At 35.7% G+C, this 27,166-nt stretch overlaps 1 protein-coding gene across 6 annotated transcripts in view; it reads right to left on the bottom strand.

The window, feature by feature from the left end:
- The window catches only part of SLC16A7 (solute carrier family 16 member 7), a 194,058-nt gene that overhangs the window by 94,832 nt on the left and 72,060 nt on the right, over positions 1 to 27,166 (bottom strand). For 3 of the 6 annotated variants that reach the window (XM_045465429.1, XM_045465433.1, XM_045465434.1), the window contains exon 2: positions 1 to 185. This exon is cut by the window's left edge and continues 59 nt beyond it. In XM_045465429.1, the coding sequence (XP_045321385.1) occupies positions 1 to 155 (155 nt within the window). In that variant the 5' untranslated portion in view covers positions 156 to 185. Of the gene's footprint in view, positions 186 to 3,147; positions 3,276 to 8,228; positions 8,334 to 27,166 lie in introns of all 6 variants that reach the window. The other 3 variants (XM_045465430.1, XM_045465428.1, XM_045465432.1) reach the window with 3 other exon arrangements.

Raw genomic sequence — 27,166 nt, 5'->3', positions numbered from 1 at the left:
GTGTTGAATATTTGCTGAATTTCTTTGAAGAACACCGTGACTGCTTTGGGGAACGCATATGAAAATCCAATGGAGATAAAAGATGCTCCAACCACTACCCAGCCCCATCCTCCATCAGGAGGTGGATGCAGTGGGGCACCTGCTGGGGGTGGCATGTCTGCTCCTCTATTTGAAATTCAAATAACCTGTTTAAAGAAAATGAAATAACAGTTGAAACCATATTTCCATTTTCATACATTACTCTTGATAATCACCAAAATAGTATATTCCAGTTATAGCTACAATTACATAACTTTGCATGAATACTTTTTAATACTCTTATACTCAGAAAATTAACAAAAAAAAATTGGAATGAGGTATGTCACTTTGCTATGGGCTAAAAGTTGAAACCATTTAATTCACTTACAGAAATAAAAATTACTCAACGGTTTCAGTTCTGTACTGAAGTACCAACTCCAAAATAAAAGCTATCTCAATCTGATTTCTAAACATAGTAAAAATAGAGCTATTATCACTTAAAAACAGAATACATTTGGGGACTCCTGTGTGGCTCAGTTGGTTGAGCATCCTAGGTGGCTCAGTAGGTGAAGTGTCTGACTCTTGATTTCCACTCAGGTGGTGATCTCCCAGTTCATGAGTTCGAGCCCTGCTTTGGGCTCTGGGCTGACATTGTGGAGCCTGCTTGGGATTCTCTCTCTCTCTCCCTCTCTCTCTGTTCCTTCCCCACTTGTGCTTTCTTTCTTGAAGTAAATAAATAAAAACTTAAAAAGAAAACCCAGATTACATTTTAAATCCAAAATACTTAGTATTTTCTTTACAAAGTTTAAAAAGGACCATGTATGGGGTAACTGGGTGGCTCAGTTGGTTCAAGCGTCCAACTTCAGCTCAGGTCATGATCTCGCGGTCTTTGAGTTCAAGCCCCATGTCAGGCTTTGTGCTGACAGCGCAGAGCCTTGGAGCCTGCTTCAGATTCTGTGTCTCCCTCTCTCTCTGCCCCTCCCCTGCTCGCACTCTGTTTCTCTCTCTCTGTCAAAAATAAATAAACATTAAAAAAAATTTTTAAAGGACCATGTATTAAATCTGATAGATTTTAAAGAATAGATTTTTAAATTAGTAGAAATATTAGATCATTAGATACATTTTAGAATTTTTCTTTTAATAATTGAGAACCCTTAAAAATATTTCACATGCATCTGTTTTCTAGACTCACAGCATTAGAAATTATATGGTTTTAATGAATTAACATACCACTCTTCTCAAAATGGTGCTACCATTTAATGAATGATATATTTTATGCATTTTTTTCATAGCAATGAAATTCTTTCAAACAAATGAATGGCATGTTATTGTTTGTTAAAAGAAAGGACTTTCTCTCTGGATATGACTAGGAACACTTAACCGCTAACTTTATGGTACATAGCACCCACTCTCCTGTGGAAGAAATGATCACACATACTTAATACAACTGAAGCTAACTTTAAAACACCTTGGTTGCCTAACATCAATGTTTCTTTGTAAAGCTGTTTGCTTAGCTTTTGCTGTAATTGCCAGCCTTTCTCGGTGTCTTCTTATTACAACTCTCATGTTATTTGTGAACATATTTCAATTGCAATGCAGAGGAAAGAGAGAAGCAATTTTCTGTTAGTAAAATAATGTTGGAAATGAATTAATAAAAACTAATTTTGCCACCTGTTTTCAGAAAACCTACCAAAAAACTAAACAGATATCTATAAAAACAGAGACAGATTTTTTATTTTAATGTCAGATTACATCAGAGATACTTTCAGTGATCTTTTATATGTGTTTTTTATTTAGATTTTGAATGAAAATAGTCTAAATTCTAAAATTTTATAATCTGCCGATAGTTATACTGAAGGACTTTGCTTTCAGAAATTCACATAGGAAGAATGATAAAAATGAAACCTAAAATAGGTAGAGCAGTTCTCTGCAATTTTCCTGTTTGCATAAAAGAATCTGTCTTTCATTATTAATTCATGAGTTTAAACTATTATAGTTTTTATTACATCTGCTAATGTAAACACTCAGAAATACAACTGAATGATTTGTTTTATCATTTCAAAAATAACATTTCTAAATAATCTTAAATACACTTTTAAATAATTAAGCATTATATCAATATGAATATTGAAATTTACTAATATTCAAATCATGTTATGAATATGAATACTGAAATTTACTAATAAGCTAGGTTGATGTTAGGATTTCTATTGTATAGACAGGAATCTATGCTCATAAAGGCCCTTAAAAAAAGGATTATATAGGTGGTGTAGGTGGCTCATCAGTTAACCATCTGGCTCTTGATTTTGGCTCAGGTCATAACCTCACAGCTCATGGGATAAAGCCCGAGTCAGGCTCCATGCGGACAGCATGGGACCTGCTTGGGATTCTCTCTCCCTTCCTCTCTGTGCCTCCCCTGCTTATGTGCTCTCTCTCTCTCTCTCTCTCTCTCTCAAAAATAAAAATTTTTAACAAAAAGGATTATATGACTGAAATATTTTTTCTCCTCAATCCTTGTTTTGTATTGTTATTTTTTCACCAGTTTTAGTATGCGATCTTTTGTTATCTGTTTACAGCACATTTGCTTGATTTTAATTATAACCACATACTCCAGGTTGAGAGGCACCATTTATACCTCTTCACTTTCTTATCTCCTAGCTGTTTAGTTTTTTCCATATAAACTGATATCTCATGATCTCTTAACTAAATCATTACAAAGTACAGCCTGACCAATTAGCCCTTGAAATATTCCACTTTCACCTGTTCATTATTTCTTTTAATGTTTATTTATTTTAGAGCGTGTGCGTGAGCAGGGGAGGGACAGAGAAAAAGGGGGACAGAGGATCCAAGTGGGTTCTGTGCTGACAGCAGTGAGCCAGATGCGAGGCTCGAACTCACAAACCACAAGATCATGACCTGGGTCAAAGTCGGATGCAGGTGCCCCCAACCTGTTCGGTATTAAAAAACTCCTGAGTTGATTAAGTCAGATCCAATTCACACACTCAATGGTCTCGTTAGTTTCCTGTGCACAATTCTGTTAATATTTTACACAACTTATAGCTGATGTGTATTTTTCCTTTTGTTTGTGGAAATAATCAGAAAAAATAGGAATTAAAAGTATAATTTTACCTGTTGATAGATGCCAAATTGAACAGATTTATTTGGATTATCCGTGGAATTTTTAAGCCTAGTCACTATTCCTTCAACTGATATGTGAAGGCAATGCAAAGGGGAGAGTAGAGCAGACTCTGTATTTCCTAAAGAAATGAAAAAAACAAAGGTTACATGTATAATTCAATCCCATAAGCCTCATTAAAGCCACTAGCTTTAATCATCCCAGGAAAACATGTGACCATGTTTTAATAATTAGCAAAATTTCTTTGTCAACCCATCAATTGGATTACTACAGTATGAACAAAATGACAAACATACATGTGTGAGAAAAATAAGTTTATAAGTATAAAATGAAGAACTAGGCATTTTTAAAAAAAGTAAATAATAGATTGCATATCTATCAATATGAGAAGGAAATTTATTGGCATTCATTAGCTGTCACTCAAATAATTTCCTATACTCATTTAAATAATTTGCTGTAAAATTCAATTAAAGAAAATATCCATTGACAAAGGAAACAAAGTTTAAAAGAGAATTATGGGAAATATTACCAATAATATATATGTCTCACCATGAGACAGACTGGGTCATGAAAAGGAATAAAAGTATTTTAGGGACCTTCTGATTTAGAATTAAAACTTCCTAATCAGATCTGGGTGACAGACAAATAGGCTAAAATTCCCTAATACATCAAATACTATTATTTCAACTTGAATCTTGTGCTGAATACATAGAAGCTAGTACTTAAGAGTGTATTTTGTTTGGGTTAGACCTTCCTTTGCCCAGATTAAAGCTGAGAAAAAGTCAACTCTTTCAATTAAATAATCAGTTTCCTGTTTTGCACACAAGGCTGCTCTATCTAAAGTGTTGAAGGCAGGCAACAGAGCCACCAGACCATACAAATGAGATTTGTATGACAAGATGAGCAAAGCCTGTGATCTAGTTGCCAAGTCAGTGAGAAACTGAGGGTGGGGACGAGAATGAAGAGTACTCAGGGGATTATAAAGTCAAGAATAAAATCTGATAAATGGATAAGGCTGGAATTAAAGTCTTAACTTACACTAGGAAAAAAGAGTTCATGCTAAATGGGTCTCCCAGGTCTGGGGTAACAGCAGCGAGGAGAAACATCTGTTCTGGTCTTACCAGGTGCCTTGGGAGCCTTGGTAACTTTAAGCCGGGTAATCTAGGGATGGCAGCCCCATCCTACTACATGTAACTAGCCCATCCAAATGCAGAAAACCCTTCTTATATTTTACAAAATACAGTTTCTGTCCGTTTCCTCTGGCACAGAGAACTGCCCTGAGTTCAGGGCAAAGCCTCAGAGGAAAGCCTGAGGCATTCCTGAAAATTGGGCTCTGACCTTGCAGTCCATGCTTAATTATCATCATGCTTTATGGAGGTCAGCAGAGAGGCCACAACAAGCAATCTTGACAAGTCCACATTCTAAATGCCATCTAACATTTCTACAAAACTTTCACAGTGCTTTAACCTGACTGGTCTATTTTCTTACAAAAAGACCAACGCACATGCATGGCTTTTTCAACAAACTGGCCAAAAATCCAGTAAGTTATAACTTCCTGCTTGGTAATTATAACTATATTAATCTATTTTACACCCCTTTCTCTACATCTCTAAAACTATCATATTTTAATACATGTTTATGCAAATATATTTATATCCATACAACCCATATATTGGTCTTTAGGTTTTTTCTTATTTTTTTTAATGTTTATTTATTTTTGAGAGAGAGGGAGAGAGAAAGAGAGACAGAGTGTAAGTAGGAGAGGGGCAGTGAGAGAGGGAGACACAGAATCCAAAGCAGGCTCCAAGCTCTGAGCTGTCAGCACAGAGCCCAACTCGGGACTCACGAACTATCAGATCATGACCTGAGCCAAAGTCAAATGTTCAACCCATTGAGCCACCCAGGTGCTCCAGTCTTTAGTTTTAAAAATGAAAAGTAGTGTTTTAGAATTGTGTGCCCTACTAAAAAAATAGTAGAAGATCAACAATCCTTAAGAATATGGGAAGATTTTCTTTTAATTTGGGAAAGCAACTATTTTGGAGATTGTTTCCTAAAGTCCAAGAAGGCATAAAGCTTATGTGTCCCTACAAAAGCTGGGTTAATTACCATAGGTGCAAGTTGGACTATGCTCTCAGCTAATTTGGTTTCTTAGCAGTTCTCACATACGCCACTTGTTTCATGATGGCTTTTACTTACAACAGGATGCATGAAAAAAAAACAAACAAACAGGAATGCTTACTTTTTCCCCCAAAGATTCAATTAATTATCATAATTCCATAAATGAAGAGGAAGTGGTGTTTTTAATCACATTTAGAGATAAGGGCATATGGGGCACCTGGATGACTCATTCGGTTAAGCATCCGACTCTTGGTTTCAGCTCAGGTCATGATCTCACAGTTCATGAGTTTGAGCCCCCCATTGGGCTCCTTGCTTACTGTGCAGAGCCTGCCTCAGATTCTGTCTCTCCCTCTCTCTGCCCCTCCCCTGCTCATGCTCTTTCTCTCTCTCAAAATAAATAAGCTAAAACAAAACAAATCACTGGATTCTGTGAAAAGAGAGACACAGAGAGAGAGAGCGATGAGGGCATGAAGAGTTAGAGGTGCAGAGTGATTTTTCCAATGTGTAATGTCCAGTAAGTGATCAAATCGGTACCATGACTAGTATTTTTGTTAGGCCCATTATTACCGATTCCACTTTGACACAGCAACTTAGAGGCTGCTCTTTCTGCTAACAAATACATTCCTTCGGTTTTATTTCTATGGTGAATTTCCAAATTTCAGTTCTTGCATATATCCTTGTCTGTCTGGTCCACTGGAATTCAAATATTTGTTCTCTAATTCTAAACCTCAACTATCCTTTAAAGTCTTTAGGAATTCATCACTATTTCAGCTTATTTACATCTACCCTCTCTATAATGTGGTTGAGTATATAGACTACAATATATCATTGTCATTGACAAAAAGGGTGATTTAATGACTACTGAAAACATTTGGCTATAAAGTAAAAAACTTAGGGGGCGCCTGGGTGGCTCAGTCGGTTGAGTGTCCGATTTCGGCTCAGGTCATGACCTCACAGCTCGTGAGTTCGAGCCCCACTTCGGGCTCTGTGCCGACAACTCAGAGACTGGAGCCTGCTTCAGATTCTGTGTCTCCTTCTCTCTCTGCCCTTTCCCTGCTCACACTTTGTCTCACTCTGTTTCTTAAAAATAAATAAATGTAAAAAAATAAAAAATAAATTTTTAAAGTAAAAAACTTATGTGGGGGGCCATGCTAAAGCCCCAAAACCTTGCTTTATCTTCTAGCAATCAATATGGGTTGACTAATCTATGGAGAGGAAGATGTAGTACAAAGAAATAACATAACTATTAGTGATGATCAATGGGTAGACTCCAGTGTTATATTTAGGGCCCTTTCTCATTCAGTTGCACAGGATATCAGAATGTTCCTTTATATATTTTGCAAATAATTTTTCTTCAACTACCCAAATCTAAATCAGGATGCCTCAATTTTATGAACCCTTATCAACAGTCTAAGCCATCCAGAAGTCTGTGTTGCAAAATACAGTCCAGAAATAATATTCTCAGGAAACTAAGTCCCAAATTAAATCAATTGATGTTAGGAGACTACTGACTTCATTATAAATTCATCTAGATAGCTTGTTCTTCACATCCTACCTTGGCTGTGTTTTCACCTAAAGGGATTACTATGTTCCTTAAAGAATAATGAAGAAGACTTTTTGCTTTCTATTTCCTTTTTCTTATACAAAAGGATAGAGTTGTGTCAAATTAACGTACGATATTTAAGTTTAGATGATAACTCACCCAATTTTACAATAGGAATTAAACTGAACCAAATCTTCTCTTTTCCAACAGGTAATTGAATTAAAATGGGAATCTAATGCTGAGAGGTTATTTTATTCTTCCAGATGGACCATCTTTTAAATCCTATAGACTGATTTACTTTGACAACTAGACAAGAGAGATATCAATAGTGCATGGCCCACAAAATGTCAGTAACACAAAACCTATTTTTAGATGTGAACTACTGCTATAGTTAAAAGGACTCTGAGAATGCTAATTGATAATAAAGGTCAAACTAACTGAAGATGTTTTTATAATGGGCAAATTATAAAAAATAATATGAACCAGCACATAATTATTTATAAAGAATTGGAAATGGACATCCCACACCAAGCAATTCCCAATTTCTAATCCTTTACTTTAGAATTGTGTAAAAGCAGTTTTAGTGGGCTGAATAGGGGCCCCCCAAAAGATGTCCATGTCTAATCCCTAGAATCTGCAATATACCTCATATGGTCCTAGAACCTGAGTGCTTGTGTTACCTCAAAATTCAGATGTTGATACCTAATCCCAAATGGTGATGGTATTTGAAGGCAGAGCCTATAGGAGGCAGTTAGGTCACCAGGGTGAAGTTCTCATGAATACGGTTCATGCCCTTTTAAATGAGGCCCCGAGACAGCTCCCTTGCTACCTCTGTCGAATGAGGATACTATGAAGCAGGAAGAGGGCCCTACCCAGACACTGAATCTGCTGGCACCTTGATCTTTGACTTCCCATGAGAAATAATTTCTGTTATTTATAAGCCACCTAGTATATGGTATTTTGTTACAGCAGCCTTAACAGACTAAGATAAAACTCGGTACCGGGGGCAGGATGCTGTCCGACATTATCTTTTTTACCTCTTATATTTTAGTGACATTCTCTGGTCAACCTGGCAAAATGGAATTATATTTACAGATTTTTGGGTCTTCCATTATGCATTTAGTCTTCAAAGATTTTCTGGTATTTGTTTCTTTCCTCAATTTGAAAGGAAGGTAATTAACTGGCACTAAGAAAGGGGTGTTAAAAAAAATTCCTGAAGATTTCCAGGAAGATTACAGGGCCATAGAATACCCTTCTCACTTTTCTATTACAAAGCCCATTTTAAAAAATTAAGTAAAGAAAAAAATCCGTAAGATCTCCTGATACCAAGGATGAGATTGAGAAATATGCTAGAATCTCCTAGAAGTTTCTATAAAATACAACACTGTTGAGGGCAGGATTAAGATACAGTACCAGAGCAAGGTGAATCAACCCAGCCAGAGACATGAAGTAACATGGTCTTCCATTTCACCAAGATAAGCTCCCTTATTCCTCTGCTCACCAGGTGGCTGAAGCTTCCTGTGAAGCAATGCTCCTTTTAGAATCTTGTTTAAGTTCCATCTATGACATACCTCTTTGTCCCCCAATAGAATTGTGACCCAATTCTACAACGCCTGCATCCTCTCACCCTTGAGTAATAGTATTTATAATATGGGGAAAGTAAAGACAACTTAAATGACCAATGCTGGGAAGTGGCTGAACATATGTCACTGCCATTCACTTGGTAAACTGTTATACATACATTAAATGATAATTACAAAAATTGTGCAGTAACAAGGGAAATATGTATTATATAATGTTCAGTGAAAACACGATGCTAAAAATGTGTATGATAGCAAAATTCAAAATATATGACCAAAGAAATGCATTTAAAAAGACCTCATAAAGGGCACCTGGGTGGCTTAGTCAGTTGAGCGTCCAACTTCAGCTCAGGTCATGAGCTCAGGGTTTGTGAGTTTGAGCCCCACATCAGGATTTTGGATCCTGTGTCTCCATCTCTCTGCCCCTTCCTGGTCCTGCTCTTTCTCTCTCTCTCTCAAAAATGAATATTTATTTAAAAAAAACAACAACACATAGGTCATAGTCTTGGGGTGAGGTTGGTAAAAAATATATATATTTAACTATACTAGTTTGGAATAACACTTATTATAATATCTTACTATATAAAATGCTTTAAGTTAATCTTACACATTTAATTATTTGCCCTAATTTTGGGGTTTATGTCTGCTTTGAAAAATAGGTTAATTTTAACTCATACACAACCAATTCAAATATGGTTATTGTAAGTAATAGAGTGAAGTTGGAAGCTATATTTTTAGAGACCTTTCCTCCATTTTTGTTTCCTTTTGTCTTGCTTTATATGATTTTGTTTTTAGTTATACCTAAATGAAATGATGAGGCTTTTGTATTGCAAAGAGGATACCCAGAGATGGTCTCGATCTATCAGTTTAGATATACATTACATTTTCCCACTACCAATTACCCATGTAAACAACACTTCTTGTTACCTCTTAAATTACGAGTAAGCAGCACTGATTAAGACACCTGACATTTTGACCTGTATTTTCTCATAATTCTATTGAGTAGCTATTGTCTCCATTTTGCAGACAATGAACTGAAAGCCAACCATGTCGGGTATCTTTCCTTAAGTCTACCTGCTGCACTTGTTTCACTCTAGGACAAGGCGCTCGGAGTTAAGAACTGCACGCTTCCTACTATCTTCATGTTACTCTGCAATCCTGAGCCACTGGCAGTGTGCACGTTGCCGCCCTTTTTCCACCCTACTATCTATCTTGCCTGTTCCAATTCTGCTTTGCTTCTTGTCACTTGCCTAGGCTTTCTGCCTTCCACCCATTTCGGCTCTGTACTTCCCAAGAGACTTCAGGAGACATTCGGTTGGTAATTGCCAAACTAGGAAGAGGAAACAAAAGCTGGAGCCCACGGAAAATTAACTATCCAGTGCATGCAGGAAATGGTATCAAGAGTCAGGACTATAAGGCTTTGAAGGGAAGGGCTGTGCAACTCTTAGAAACCTAACCAAGTTGTCAGTTGTTTCTTTTACTACACACTTAGCAATGGATTCGACTGACAATTTTATTTTTTCTTCATCATTATTTGTCCTGGTCTACTCATGTTTGCCCTGCTTCTCTGAAAGCAAAATATACTCCCTTCCCACTAACTTTGGACATGCTTTGTCAATGCGATATAAAGCAGTAAGAGTCACCTTAAAATATGTTTGCATGTTTTGACACTATGCCTATAGTCCTTACTTCTAATATGAAAACATGTCCCTAGATCCCTGATGTTTGAAGGTTAGCCAGGAGCCAACCGGCGCTATTGCTGACCTATATTTCCAAGTAGCATGAATAAGAAATAAATATCTATTGTCATAAGCCTTAACATATTAGAGCTGTTTGATAGAACAACAAAATTTGAGGCGGTGTGTGTAAAACAAAATCCTAAAATGTGTGGCATTGGCTTTAGGGATAGGCCGATGGTTGTGAGGAAGGACCCTGTTAGAAGAGATTAGAAAAATGACAATTTATGTTAAGCAGAGGCAAAATATTTGGTAAAACTATTTGTCTGTGGCGTCTTGGAAGGCAGAAAATGCACACAGGGCAGTTGGCATTTTGGGACAAGAGATTTAGATAAAGAATGTTGGTATCATGAGTTGGTTTTAACTAGCTACATTTAATAAGTACTAGCAGAGGCAATAAGGTCATAATAGATTTGATCTGCTTGCAAGCAAGGGTGGAAAGGAAAAAGGGACAATCCATGTATTACAGGGACTTGGAGGGTTGTAAGACACATTTCTGTCCCCTATAGATAGCCTGGTAAAAGATTCTCAAATTAAGACACTGCCTCAATGCAAAACCTGAATCAAAAGGTCACGGGAAAAGGCCAAACCAAGGGTGCAGCCTTAGTGCTTTTTCTTAGAATCTCTTACTGGCTTGAGTCAGACACCAGTAAGTTCTTTCAGTTTAACAAATAGTTGAGGGCAGGGGTGGAAAAGAAATGAATCGTTGGTCTCTGAAGGTCTAGTAACCTTAAATTGTCTCTCATTAAGTGTATTTAGAGAGGCATTGCTTATAAAGAACTGAGAATGTTCTTATTTGCACTAATTGGAATCAAATAATTTTAAAAACATTTTAAAGGGTTATATTATAAAATGTTGTCATCAGCCTGGATAGAAAGGAATAGTGTCTGTTGGAAATATAAAATGATCAAGTGATTAAAATGACTCCTATATGCTGCATCTTACTTTATGTGACATACAGAGATCTAACACTGGAAAATTCGAATACATAGATCACATTAAATGTCACTAAAGTGCTGTAACCCTTTGAGCAAGTGGCATTCACACTGGCTCTTAGTTTCCTTATTTGTAAAAAGACAGCAGGATTAGGCATCCTCTGAGGTCCCTTTCAGCTTATATTTGATTCTATGACACAAAAATAGTCCTATTTTATAGACTCTCTTAGCTTGTGAAATACAAATTTCTTTCTCTCCGAAAATAAGTAATGAACAGATAGACATTATTTGAGCAAGTTTTCCAAGATTCCAAAAACTTGGAAATGAGAAAAGTTCTTTTGAAAGAATCCTCTGAAGGGATTTCATTATGTAAGGGGACTGGGCCACGTACTTAAATACAAGAAGGCTCCTACAGGACAAGTATTAGTTCCTTAAGTGTGCTTAGAATTTTATTCAATTCCCAAATCACAATTTAGTTTCCATAAAAATTATTATATGAGATCCTCAGAGGACCTGGTTGGTATGTGTTTGAATGGTTTTTCATGATCAGGATTAAAATATTGAAGCATATTGCCATGTTCTTTAACAGAATATGCTCCCATAAAAGCAGGACAATTTGGTTCAGTGTTGCAAATAAATCACGTGAAGGCATCTTTCCAAAACAGAGCGAAAACAGCACCTTGCACATGATATATTCAAAGTGTTTTAAAAACTATGTAATATTTCAATTCATACGCTATATATTTTTAGTTCCCAAATTTGCCCAATTTATATATCCCTAAATAAAAAAAAATGTACTATACAACTACCAAACGGGAATCATGTCATCATATTATTGTTCAGTAAAAATAACATGTTCGATAGAATTTTAAATAGTCACTGAAAATATCATTAATAATGCATAAGAATTGACTATTTACAAACATTCCAAAAGGTATCCCTCTTGTCTAACTTATATATAAATTTTATGACACTGACATTGGTGGGGACTGTTAACTGCAGTCATTTCTTATAAAAGATCAATAAAACCCAGCTGAAATAGGAGGCAGAGCCGAAGTGATTACTTTCATCCCATTTTATGACATTCTCAAGAATCACTCTGAAGATCCTCTCAGGAAACTTCCCTGTAAAGCCCCACAGAATCCACAATTTTAAGCCCTCGTATTTAGAATCTGATGTTATTGTTATGTGATATGCACTGAACGCTGATAATGAAGTTGATGCTGACTGGAACAAAAATGAACCCAAAGTTAAATAGAACCTAGATGAGAGCTACAGGAGCCACTGAAAATAAATCCATTGGTTCGATCCCGCTTGTCACTTCTAGAAGGTCACCAGAAAGAAGCATCATCCCCAACGCAGAGAAAAGAAAATCGTCTCACTCCCTTTCTCCTTTCCTTACAGTACTAGTCAAGGCTGTGAATCCCACAAAAATACAGAAACAAATGCAGCCATCTGAGAACAGACGACACACTAGTACCACACAAAGTTAGAGTAATGAAATGATAAGAACCCTTTCATCTTTGCACGCTGTATCCATTTTTCCCCCTTAGCTTTCTCCTAAAAGCCTGGAGGATTCACTCAGATTTTGCTGCCACCTGGGCAAGGATGATATCGATAATTCCAAGCAATTTGAGGTCAATTTAATTTCTGTACCTTTAATCATTTTATTAGTTTAATTTTGTTTCCACCTTGCTGTTCCCTTGTAGATCCTGGCATCCACCCATCTTCTCAAGAGACTGTCCTGCCTGACTGGGTACCACTCTGTTCCAGGCGATTCACTCCTATTTGTTCTGAATTTGCCTCAGCCAGGGAAGAGCTCCCCCACCCTGAGGCTTTCTTTACACTCCTTGCTGCTTTACAAGACAGCGCTAAGATTTCTCTGACTTTTAGTTTGCTCGTCCAACACATCCCAGCCTGACTGACAGCAAGACAATCAGCTGAGGTAGGAACTACAGGCTGCTACCATTTCTCCCTAGAACTTTCCAAACCTGGGGACAGCAGAAAGGGGATTCCTATCTTTAACCTCCACTGCAAACAAACCTTCTCTTCCTGTTCTGTTCTAGACAAAAAGACATCCTTCACTTTTCTCATGCTAATTCATTTATTTATCATTGTTAAGGAAATCTCTCTGACCTTTCTAAGGGCTTTGGAAACAATAATTTCCATGCGTTATTTTTAACTTTTAACGTATTTGTCTATTCTGGTTCTTTCCTTTAGCCTACTAACTGTGTTGACCTCTTCAAGCCTAAAAAGAACAGGAAAGCATAGCCTACTCCAGTTACCATTTTTTTTCCTGAGCTTTCATTATATTTCTCTCATCTTTACCTCAAAACTTCATGCAAGAGCCATCTTCCCTTAAAACCTCTATTTTCTCACCATCTACTCGTAATTCCTTGCTTGGAACCTTTCACTTGCAAGCTTCGCTGAATAAATTTTCTCTTAAAAACGAGCTATGACTTCCTAATCTCCAAAACCACTGGCGCTCATTTCAGAATTTTCTATGGTATTTAACAATATTTAATTGTACTTTGTACTTGAGACTTTGGTTTCTATCTCACTCCCTCACTCTACCCCCTTCCATGACTAGTTTTCCTCTTCAGGTCCAACTATGTGGGTTCTCATAAAGGTCATATTGTTGATTCTCTTTTTCCTTTACCTACTCTCCATAATAGCATCTACCTCTAAAAATTCAGTTACCACTTTTACACGTGAGGTAGCAATTCTCTATCCCTTGTGGCTATGTTTTTCCTAAGTTATAGTTCTTTATTTCGTACTACTCCCTAGACATTTTCAAAAGGATATGCCACTGAAATGTTAAATTCCCCTAAGTCTGTTAATTGTAGTAACAGTCAGGTCCTAAACTGTAAATCCATAAGTCCTTCCTTACGCATGGATACTTTTCTTTAATAGCTCTTGAATGCATCTTTCTTTTAACTTCTCTTTGACCAGTATGGTTCACACTCCTGTTCATCTCACATTGTCCTCTAAGGGACTGTCCCATCTTCAATTTCCCATGCTTGCCTCCTATAACCTCTTCACACAGCCAGCCTCCCTTTGATGTTCCCCAGCAGGATTAACCTCCCAACAGTACCCTCAGATTGGGTTACTGCATCACTCAAAAACTTCAGTGGTTGGGGCGCCTGGGTGGCGCAGTCGGTTAAGCGTCCGACTTCAGCCAGGTCACGATCTCGCGGTCCGTGAGTTCGAGCCCCGCGTCAGGCTCTGGGCTGATGGCTCAGAGCCTGGAGCCTGTTTCCGATTCTGTGTCTCCCTCTCTCTCTGCCCCTCCCCCGTTCATGCTCTGTCTCTCTCTGTCCCAAAAATAAATAAACGTTGAAAAAAAAAATTAAAAAAAAAAACAAAACTTCAGTGGTACCGCAGAGTACAAGGCATTGCAATATTTGACTATCCTAAATCTTTCTTGCTCATTTTTATCATTCAAGTTTTAAATTTGCATAATACTCTATCTATATATTACATAAAATACCTGTCCCACAGGATGTTTACATATAAGTAATCAGGTAGATTTGAGTAATTCTCTGCTAAATGATGTATTTATTTCACAGTTTCTCAGTCTTCACTGTTAATATGCATTTTGGTTTGCTTTAGTTATAGGATACAAAGCTCCCAGACTTGTTTTAGGGCAGAAAGGGGCTTTTTCCCCCCAAGAAGTCTACCTTCCCTTCATTTACTCAATCCTCCTACATAGTCACATGATGAAATAATGCCCATCCTTCCACACAAATAAACGATGCCTTTTAAAATAAAATCATGGAAGTCTTTCTAATAACTTATGAGAAGGGAAAATCTACCTTCTCTAAACTCTGAAAGCCATTTTATTATACTACGCCATATCTTATTTTGAAATTATTCACGTCTATCCCCCATCCTGGACTGTAAGTATCTTGAGACCATGAACCATGAATAAATCATATTATATTCTCTATAGTACCTACCACGTAACCTCAGACTAAGTAAATAACTTCATTCCAGGATATATAAAACTTGACACAGGTTGTTTTTGTGTTTTAGAGTACTTCACTTCTTATAGTCCTTTCGAATGAAGAAATTTATGTACATTCAATTATATAAACTGGCACTTAGTAATAACATAAAAATCCTAACATGGAGTTTGTTACTCATACAATCCTAAAATAGACATTGGTGCTAGAATCATTATCTGCAGATAATGACAAAATTTACTCAATGTATTTAGTTTCAATGGCTCAATTTATTTCAGTAAATGGGGTCGGGGATTCACACAGAACTAAATGAAACTAGGTAAATTTTGGTCTCACAGAAAACTTTTTTTAATTAAAAAAAATTTTAATGTTTATTTATTTTTGAGAGAGAGAGTGTGAGCAGGGGAAAGGCAGAGAGAGGGGGAGAGAGAGAATCCCAAGCAGGCCCTACATTGTCAGTGCAGAGCCCGACATGAGGCTCAAACCCATGAACCATGAGATCATGACCTGAGCTGAAATCAAGAGTCGGAAGCTTAACCGACTGAGCCACGGAAGCGTCCCTCACAGAAAACTTTGTAAAAGCCAGTCAGATTCTAGTCAAACTAATTAGAATTTCTAGTTTCACCCAGTTTCTTTGGGGTCAAACATGTAAAATGTATTACCAAGGACCCTGGGGAATAAAGCTGTATCATGGGATTCCTAGAGGCTCATAATTCTACCTGGTTCTAAGCTGACTCATCAAAGTGATGGAAATAGATATGCCTTTGAATCTAGCCCTGTCTTGAGAGGAGTTCAGACTGACTAACCCATGCTCCTTTGGGACCTAAGGAAAAATGTCCTGAATGACACAGATGCCATCTATGTCTAGAGCTGACTCTCTCAAAAGAACCTGTAACAGAGATCCCCATCCAAATATAAAAGACTAAGACATGCTGTCGGTTGAATCACTATTTAAAATATTATGTTCAGTAACACCTGACCTTAAAAGGGGCTACAAAATGAGAAACACTCTTCATCTCTCTTCATTCCCAACCATGCTTATACCTCTCTCTCATTACTATGCATCTCCTGGTAAGCCAGGAGATTACAGCAGATTCGCTGGTTACAAAAAATGTTATGAACAACTTTTCTACAATTTTTGGAGCAGTTCTAATTTTAAGAAAATGTTTGTAATGAGGTATGGAGACTTCTAGATTTAAAGGAGAACAATATGTTTATACAGACGATTGTTCTGATGCAGGTAAAATTGAAGTTCCAAACTATGCTCATAGAGCTAGTGAGCTGAAGATGATTCTAGGAATCTATTTGCATGAATTAACAATTCTGTTTTGTTGTTGTTGTTGCTGTTGTTGTTGTTGTTGTTGTTGTTGTTGTTGTTTTGTCTTGCTATGTGGCTAAAGGCAGAGAGAAGAGTGCATGGAGGCCTAGGAGAGAGTAAAATAATCCAGTAAACAAGATGTATGGCATGGTACCCATGCTCAGTCTGCAGATTCTAATGGACAGAGTTTAGGGACAGAAGCTCAAGAAAACTGTTTTCCCAAAAGACTTTGAAGGTCTGTACACATTGATGTTTTAAGATTCAGAAGATAAAGTTTGGTATATTCAGACGTTTTAAGATTCAGAAGATAAAGTTTGGCCAGCTTCAGGCCCTCAGTAGTCAATTACTTTTGAGCATCAGAAGACAAGGTCTTTTCCATTGGCAATGTTTTGTTTTTCTTGTTGTTGTTTTCACTGAGGGCATTACTGGTGAGAAGCAGTAGTGGAAAACCTCATTTGATCTCTTTCTGATCTCATGTGATTCCCAGAAATGTTTGATGGAAGATTTTTCAGAGAATTCAAAGTCCTTATAAAGAAGTAAAAGGTGAAGAGTCAGAAGAACTGGGATCATTAATATCAACCTGACTCCATATTCAGTTCATATTCAAGAAGTATGAATTGAAAGCCTACTGTATGCCAAGTGCAGTGGCTACAGTGCTGAACAAAACAAATCCCCACCCGTGGTTGCGTATTTTAGTGGAGGAGAGAGGCAAAAAGAATGTTATAAACATAGACAAGATAATAACAGACTGATACCATGTAAAAAGGAAAATAAACAGGGTATAATGATAGAGATTCATCATTCACAGGTGGGATAAACAAACAAACAAACAAACAAACAAACAAAAAACAAGCTTGCAAATAAAGTAGCCAGGGGAAGTAAAGGAAGCAAAATGTGGAGGAATTTTTATTTCACTTCCTTCTAAATAGTAGAAGTTGAAGAACCTTCTTCTCTCCCTGACTTCTTCTCAATACAAAACTTAATTGCAATCAAGATAACTCATCCTCAGTCTAAGAGAAATAAGACTAGATATAATCCCTATGAAGTTCAAAGTTGTTTTTCAAACATAGTTAACCGTTTGTTTTCTGGAAAACGTTATATTGGAAAATGCTCCCATTTTCTGTGATATTCAGCCCCAGGGCTTTGGATGCTCTAAGGATCAACTCACTGCCTGCTTCATTCTTTCTTGGCTGTGGGTCCCAGGAACTCAGCCTGTTTTCTAGTCTTCTTGTCTGTTGCCTCTCTGTCTTTTTTTAAATTCTACTCTTGTAGTCTTGACTGGAAAGTGGGATAGTTTCCCTAAATCTTTCATTTCTTGACTGTCCTAAAGTTAGACAGAAAACTCCTTTGTTTTGGGGGTTATTATGAATCATCACTGTGGGGAAATACATGGGTATAGTAAAAATGATAAATATGGTAAGTTTTACAGCTTGGAGTATTAACTGTGCTGGTCTTTAATTAGAGATTTTGCCTGTCTCTGAGATGATAATTAAAGTGGAAAATGAATTCTATCCTGAGTTCTCATTCCTGGAGATAAGACTTGCAAGTCTCTTCCTTCATTCTAATTGTCTGCCTTCATGATGAAATCAAGACAGAACATTGTGTTTTCATATCTTCTTGTTTCCTGTGGTGATACATTCATTCACTCACTTAACATTTACTGGGTATCTCATTTTATGCAAGGCATTAGAAATATAAAGATGACCAGGACACAAAATATTGTCTCTTACCTATGAAATAACTCCATCTAGGAGGTAAATTATGAAGTAGATGGTTACAACAGAGTATGCTATTTTTTTTCCCGTTTTTTTTAATTTTTATTTTTTCAAATTATGAAGTTTATTGTCAAATTGGTTTCCATACAACACCCAGTGCTCATCCCAAAAGGTGCCCTCCTCGATACCCATCACCCACCCTCCCCTCCCTCCCACCCCCCATCAACCCTCAGTTTGTTCTCAGTTTTTAAGAGTCTCTTATGCTTTGGCTCTCTTCCACTCTAACCTCTTTTTTTTTTCCTTCCCCTCCCCCATGGGTTTCGTTAAGTTTCTCAGGATCCACATAAGAGTGAAACCATATGGTATCTATCTTTCTCTGTATGGCTTATTTCACTTAGCATCACACTCTCCAGTTCCATCCATGTTGCTACAAAGGGCCATATTTCATTCTTTCTCATTGCCACGTAGTACTCCATTGTGTATATAAGCCACAATTTCTTTATCCATTCATCAGTTGATGGACATTTAGGCTCTTTCCATAATTTGGCTATTGTTGAGAGTGCTGCTATAAACATTGGGGTACAAGTACCCCTATGCATCAGTACTCCTGTATCCCTTGGGTAAATTCCTAGCAGTGCTATTACTGGGTCATAGGGTAGGTCTATTCAGAGTATGATAAACATCATTAAATGGGTGAATTCAGATTTCTATGGAGAAAGATGAGGAAAACTGAGACCACATGCTGAAGTTAAGGAATTATCTCAAGAGTAGTTGAAGTCACAATGACCTGGGTAAGTTGACTCTTGAAATATAAATGGGATCCACTCCTGGGATGGATTGGGGCCTGGTGGGATAGGGAGTGGTAACAGACAACAAGAAAATATATCAGTTGGTATGTCCCAGAAATAAAAAACAGCATGACATCATGATGTAGTTGGAGAGAAATTAGGTGAAAGGGCATATATTCTATTCATCTTAGAGTTTGGGGACTTACATTCTGCTTTTTGAGAAAGGGGATGATTTAGTTAGTTACCATTTTAGAAAATAATCCTAGATATAGAGTAGAGAAGAAGATGATTGAAGAGATGGTTTAACAAAGTAGTTAAATTCTATTGTAGTAATCTAGAAAAGACATGAGAAAACAGTATCCAGGGAGACAGAAGGGCAGATTTATTAAAAATAATAGCTATAATAATTTAATGGATATACAACATAAAAAAGGTAAATTATGACATTAAAGACATAAACTGTGAAAAGAAGGGGAGTAAAGAGTAGAGTTCTTACATGCAATTGAAGTTAGGTTGTTATCAGCATAAAATAGACCATTATATCTATAAAATGTTTTATGTTAGCCTGATGGTAACCACAGAGCAAAAACCTATAGAAGATACACAAAAGATAAAGAGAAGGAAATTAAAGCATACCATTAAGAAAACTCACCAATTCATAAAAGAAGACAGCAAGAAATGAAAAGAAAAAATAATGGAGCTATAGAATAGTTAAAACAATAAAATGACATTAGTAATGGTATCAATAATTATTTTAAATGTATGGATTAAATTCTTAGTCAAAAGTCATGGAGTCACCAAAACCAAATGGAAAAAAAAAAAAAAATATATGCTACTTATAAGAGACTCACTTCAGTTTTAAGGATCCACATAGGCTTAGAGTGAAGGAATGGACAAAGATTTCCATACAAATGTAAATCTAAAGAAATTGGAGTGCTATATTTACAGCACTCAAAATATATTTTAAGTCAAAAACTCTAGGAAGAGAAAAAATCATATAATGGTAAAATGGTCAATTCATCAAGAGGATATAACAATTATAAATACATATATGAAGCCAAAAATGGACCCCCTAACTGCAGTAAGCAAACACTAACAGATCTAAAGAGGAGAAAAAGACAGTAATACAATAATATTAGAGGATTTCAATACCCAACTTTCCACAATGGATAGATCATCCAGACAGAAAATCAATCAGGAAACACTGGACTTGAAATATACTTTATCCAAATGGACCAAACAGCATATACAAAGCATTCCACCCAACAGCAACAAAATCCACATTCTTCTCAATTGCACACAGAACATTCTTTAGGGTAGATCATATGTTAGGTGACAAAACAAGTACTAACAAATTTAAGAAGACTGAAATCATACCAAGTATTTTTTTCAACCAGAATAGAATTAAACTAGAAAGCAATAACTGGAAAAAAATTGGAAAATTCACCAACATGTGGCAATTAAAGAATATATTTCTCAAGAGCCAATGAGTCAAAGAAGAAATAAAAACATTATCTTGCGGGGTGTCTGGGTGGCTCGGTTAAGCATCCAACTCTTGATTTTGGCTCAGGTTATGATCTCATGGTTCATGGGATTCAGCCTGCACTGACAGTGTAGACCCTACTTGGGATTCTCTCTCCCTCTGCCCCACCTCTGCTCTTACACTCTCTCTCTCAAAATAAATAAATAAACTTAAAAAAATTTAAATATCTTGAAACAAACAACAACAAAAAAATGGAAACACAACATGCCAAAACTTATGGGAAGTAGCAAAAGTAATTCCAAGAGGGAAGTTTATAGCAATAAACATTGACCTTGAGAAAAAAGAAAGATCTGAAATAAACTAACTTTAAAACTCAAGGAACTAAAAGAAGAAGAACAAATAAGCCCAAAGTTAGCAGAAGGAAAGAAATAACAAAGATTAGAGCAGAAATAAGTTAGAGACCAGAAAAAAATTAGAAAAGATCAATGAAACTAAAAGTTGGTTTATTTGAAAAGATAAACAAAACTGAAAAATCTTTGGCTAGACTAGGATAGGAAAAAAAGAACATTCAACTAAATTACATCAGAAATGCAAGAAGAGACATTACCACTGATAGCACGGAAATACAAAGGATCATGACACCACTATGAAAAGTTATATGCCAACAAATAGGATAAACTAGAAGAAACATACAACCTAATATGACTGATTCTTAAGGAAAGAGAAAATCTGAACAGATTAATGACAATTAAGGTGATTGATTCAGTAATCAAAACTTCCCAACAACAAAAAGGCCAGGACAAGATGATTTGAGTACTGAATTCTAACAAATATTTAAAAAGAATGAATGCCAATCCTTCCCAAATGCTTCCAAAATGTTAAAAAAAAAAAAAAAAAGAGGGGGTTGGGTGGGGAAACACTCCCAAACTTATTCTATGAAACCAGCATCACCCTGATGCCAAAGTAAGATGAGGACACTATAAGAAAATAAAATTAAACATCAAATTCCCTGATGAACATAGATGTAAATATTTGCAACAAAACATTAGCAAACAAATACAATAGCACACACCATGAACAAGTGGGATTTATCCCTAGCATGCAAGGATAGTTCAGTATACACAGATCAATAAATCTGATACACCACATAAAGAGAATGAAATGTAAAAATCATATGATCTTCTCAGTAGATGTAGAAAAAGCATTTAACAAAATTCAACATCTTTGCATGACAAAAACTCTCAAGAAATTAGGAATAGAATGAATGTACTTCAACATAATAAAGACCACATATGATAATCCCAGAGCTAATGTGATATTCAACAGAGGAAAATTGAAAGCTTCCTCTAAGACCAGAAACAATAAAATGATATCCACTCTCACCACTTCGATTCAACAGTACCAGAAGTCCTTGCCAGAGCTACTAGGCAAGAAAAAGAAATAAAAGGCACCCATATTAGAAAGAAAGAAGTAAAACTATTTCTATTTTCAGATGATATGAATTTCTACATAGAAAATCCTAAATAATTCATCCAAAAACTTAAAATTAATCAAGATTCAAATTCAATACACAGAAATCAGTTGTTATTTCTATATGCTACTAGTAAACTATCTGAAAAAGAAATTAAGAACAAAATCCCATTTACATCAAAACAATCAAATACTTAGGAGTAAATTAAACCAAGGAGGTGAAAGATCAGTGCACTAAAAACTATAAGACTTTGATGAAAGAAATTGAAGAAGACAGAAATAAGTGAAAACATATCTGCAGTAAATAAAAAGAATTAATAATTTTAAAGCAATCTAAACACTCACTGCAATCCCTATCAAGATACCAATGGCATTTTTTTTAATATATAGAAAATTACAATCCTAAAATTCATATGGAACCACCCTGACTGGCCAAAGCAATCTTGAGAAAAAAGAACTAACCTGAAGGCATCATACTTCTGATTTCAAACTGTAAAACAAAGCTAGCATAATCAAAACATTATGGTATAATCATAAAATAGACACATAAATCAATTATAACAGAGTCACAAACCCAGAAATAAATCCACAGATATATGGTCACTAATATTTGACAAGGAAGCCAAGTACACTGAATGGAAAAAGGATAGCTTTTTCAATAAATAGTTTTGGGATAATTGGATTATCACATGCAAAGGAATGAGACTGGGCCTCTATCTTACACCACTCACAAAAAATAACCTGAAACTGATTAAAAACTTAAAACATAAGAATGAAATCCTAAAACTCTTAGAAGAAAACACAAGGGAAAATCTCCTTGAATTGGTCTTCACAATTACTTTTGGGATATGACACTAAAGCACAGCAAACAAAAACAAAAAATAAAAGTAGGACTACACCAAACTAAATTAAAAAATCAATAAAATAAAAATTCAACCTATAAAACTGGAGAAAATATTTGCAAACCATCTCTATAAAAAAGGGTTAATTAATATCTTGTATATACAGAACTCATATAGCTCAAAAGCAAAAAAAAAAACCAAAAAAAACAAAACAAAAAAAAAAACCCAAAAAACAACAACAACAAAAAAACACATTCCAATTAAAAATTTGGCAGAGGACCTGAATAGACATTTTTCCCAATAAGGCATACAAATGGCCAACAGATATATGAAAAGATACTCAATATCACTAATCCTTGTGGCAATGCAAAACAAAACCACAATGAGATATCACATAACACCTCTTTAGAAGGACTATTATTTTTATTATATTTTATAAGTTTTTTTTTTTAATTGAAGTGTCATTAACATGCAGAGTTATATTAGCTTCAAGTGTATAAAGTAACAATTCAACAATTCTATACCCAGAGCTCATCAAGATAAGTGTACTCTTAATCCCCTTTATCTGTTCCACCCATTCCCCCACTTATGGCCCCTGTGGCAACCACCAGTTCGTATTTAAGAGTCTGTCTTTTGTCTCTTTTTTCTTTGTTCATTTGTTTTGTTTCTTAAGTTCCACACTGAGTGAAATAATATGGTATTTCTGTTTCTGTTAGCATTATACCCTCTAGTTCCATCCATGTTGTTGTAAATGGCAAGATCTCATTCTTTTTTATGCCTGAGTAATAATCCATTGAATATATATACCATATCTTTATCCATTCATCTATGGATGAACACTTGGTTGCTTTCATATCTTGGCTATTGTAAATAATGCTGCAATAAACATAAGGATGCATACAGATGGCCAATAGACACATGGAAAGATGCTCAACATCACTAACCATCAGGGAAATGCAAACCAAAGCCACAATGAAATACCACCTTATACCTGTCAGGTAGGCTAAAATAAACAAATTAAAAAATTTTTAAAAATAAAAAAAAAAAAAAAAAAAAAGAAGGAACAACAGTGTTGGCAAGGATGTGGAGAAAAGGGAACCCTTCTGCACTGTTGGCGGGAATGCAAATTTGTGCAACCACTATGAAAAACATTATGGAGTATTGCCAAAAATTTTAAAATAGAATCACCATATGATTCAGTAATTCCACTATTGGATATTTACCCAAAGAAAACAAACAAACAAACAAAATAGTAATTCAAAAGATATATGTACTCCTATGTTTATTGCAGCATTATTTACAATAGTCAAGATATAGAAGGCAAATTATTAACAAGAGAAGAATGAGCAAAGATGCAGAGGAAAGGGAATCTTGGTGTACTGGTGGTAGGAATATAAATTAGTAAAGCTACTATGGAAAACAGCAAGGAGATTCCTCAAAAAATTAAAAATGGAATTATCATAAGATCCAGCAATACCAATTCTGGGTATATATCCAAAGGGAATAAAATCACTATCTCAAAGAGATATCTGCTCCCCCATGTTCACTGCAGCATCTATTCACAATAGGCAAGACATGGAAACAACCTAAGTGTCTATTGATGGTTAAATGAATAAACAAAATGTGAGATATACAACATGTATGTGTATATATATATGTATATATACATACATACATACATACACATACACGTGTATATATATATGTATATACACATACATACATACAAACACAAATATATACAGACAGATAATGAAATACTATTCAATCATTAAAAAAAGGGGGGATGCCTGGGTGGCTCAGTGGGTTAAGTGTACGACTTCAGCTCAGGTCATGATCTCGTGGTCCATGGGTTTGAGCCCCACGTCGGGCTACGTGCTGACAGCTCGAAGCCTGGAGTCTGCTTCGGATTCTATGTCTCCCTCTCTCCCTCTGCCCCTTCCCCAACTCACCCTCTGTCTGTCTGTCTCTCCCTTAAAAATAAACATTAAAAAATTGAAAAAACAAGAAAAAGAAAATTCTGCTACTGATGCCAACATGGATGGATCTTGAGGGCATTATGCTATGTGAAATAAATCAGACAAAGAAAAAAAACATTGTACGATCTCACATATGCAGAATCTAAAAACAGTGAACTCATAGAAACGGAGAGTAGAATGGTGGCTGCTAGAGGTTGAGGGGTGTGGGAATTGGGGAGATGTTAAATAAGAGTACTAATGTCCACTGATAAGATGAATAAGTTCTGGGGATTTAATATAGAGCACAGACTATAGTTAACAAAACTTTATTATATACTTCAGAGTTACTAACAGAATAGATGTTAAATATTCCCTCCACAAAATAAAAATGGTAATTATATGAGGTGATGGAGGTATAACCTACCCCTATTGTGGTAATCATTTTACCATATTTAAATGTATCAAATCATCACATTGTAGCAGCGCCTGGGTGGTTCAGTTGGTTAAGTGTTGAATTCTTGATTTCAGCTCAGGATTTGTGAGATGGAGCCCTGTGTCCAACTCCATGCTGACAGAGTGTGGAGCAGGCTTGGAATTCTCCCTCTCACTCTCTCTATGCCCCTCCCCTGCTCTCTCTCAAAATAAATAAACTTAAAAAAAATCACATTTTACATCTTAACACATCTTACACAACAACTAACACAATGTTATATCTCAATAAATCTGAGAAACACACACACAGTGGATCAATACAAAGTTTAGAATAACTGTTACCTCCTTTGGGAGCAGGTTGGAGAGGAAACAGGAGGGGAATAAAGTCATTTCAAGGGATGTTTCTAGTAAGTTCTCCAGCTGAATGGTAGGTTTCTGGATATTTATCATATTAATATGAATTCTAATTTATGTAAATGTTACTTAAAATGTTTTGTATTTATCACACATGTTTCAGTGATAAAGAAAATACATAGTAATAGTAATGTTATTTTATATTCTTAGTAGATGAGAAAACTATAGCAAATGTGTATTATTTTCCTTCCTTCCATTTCTTGCATTTTGTTTCCTTTTCAATGTGACACACTTTAATTCTTTAAAAAAATAAATTTATAACGTTATAATAGTACAAAGTGCCCTTGAGAAGAAAGAGAAAAATGATTTGTTAGTTTTCTGTTTTCCAGAAATTACAAGCTCAGTTAGTGAGGGCTGCACCTAATTATCTATGATTGTTTTTCAAGTACATTTGCTGTACTCAAATAGATAATTGTAGCAAAAATCCAATAACTAGTAAACAGATTTTTTCATATAAGTATTAGGTTTACTGATAGGTACAAATTAAAAAAAAAATCTCAGGAGCTACTTGCCATTTAAAAAGAAGAGCAGGACCATGTCAGCATAATTAAAAACACAATGAAACTTTACTTTTTTAAAAATAAAGCTTTAATTTAAAATGATTAGATTATTTAAAATGCACATGTCCTCAATATAAAAGAAATTGAAATTTTTATCCAATTAGTGAAAGCGCATAGTCAAAATACTAAAAAAATGAGGTAAATTGTTTTTTACCTAGAAGCATAATAAATCAGAAGCAAACTCTGTCAAATGTTAGTCATTGAGAACATCAATCTGTACAATGACTCTGCTGTCAACTTCAGGTTTGAGGCTTAATCATTTTAGAAGCAAGAAAGCCATGAGTCATATTTTACCCAGGAGGCACTTGAGAACACAATATTCATGCTGTTACCCTCATAAATTTCTTGACAATTTGCCTCAAGGTCAATTGGCAATGAAATAATAGAAATTTTAAATTTTGAACAGATTATGTGAAGGTGGATTTAATGAATATGTAACCTGCACTGTCATTTGGTCTCATGTACATATCCTTTGGAAGATACCACATAGCCTGCAAAACTAGTAAAACACACAATAGTCCTGAAGTATACTTAACAAGTAATTACATGACATATAAGCACTGAATAACATCAGAATGTGTGACTCCAAATCATTTTTTCTAAAGGGTTAGCTTTTGGAGTTTTTAAAGAATGTTTCATATGCAAAGAAACATAATTCATTAATTTATAATACCTACATAAATTTTATTATGTCATGCATCATATTTATTTAAAGACCATGATGCAAAATGATAATAAGGCAAAATTGCCTAGTAAATATTCCCCTCTCTGTATCCACCTCTCTAAATAGTTCCCTTTCACATTGACTCTTGGCTTGGCCATGTGACTTACTGTGTATGTATTAGTCTGTACAGGCTGTCCCAATAAAATAGCATAGCCTTGGTGGCTCAAACAGCAGAAAGTTATTTTTTCACACTTCTGGAGGCTGGAAGCCCAACATCAGGGTGCCAGCATGGTCGAATTATGGTGACAACCTTCTTTCTGGCTTGCAGAAAGCCACCTTCTATGTGCTCACATGGCCTTTTCTTAATGCATGTGTGCAAAGAGATATCAAGCTTTCTGATTTCTCTTTGTATAAGGGTAACAATTCCATCAGACCTCGTCCCCACCCTCATAACCCAGTTACTTCCCAAAGGCCTCATCTCCAAATACCAT

This window comes from Leopardus geoffroyi, chromosome B4 (assembly GCF_018350155.1).
Source record: "Leopardus geoffroyi isolate Oge1 chromosome B4, O.geoffroyi_Oge1_pat1.0, whole genome shotgun sequence".
Classification (NCBI taxonomy): domain Eukaryota; kingdom Metazoa; phylum Chordata; class Mammalia; order Carnivora; family Felidae; genus Leopardus; species Leopardus geoffroyi.
Note: the sequence above shows the minus strand (reverse complement) of the source record. Positions and strands in the feature narration are given on the sequence as shown.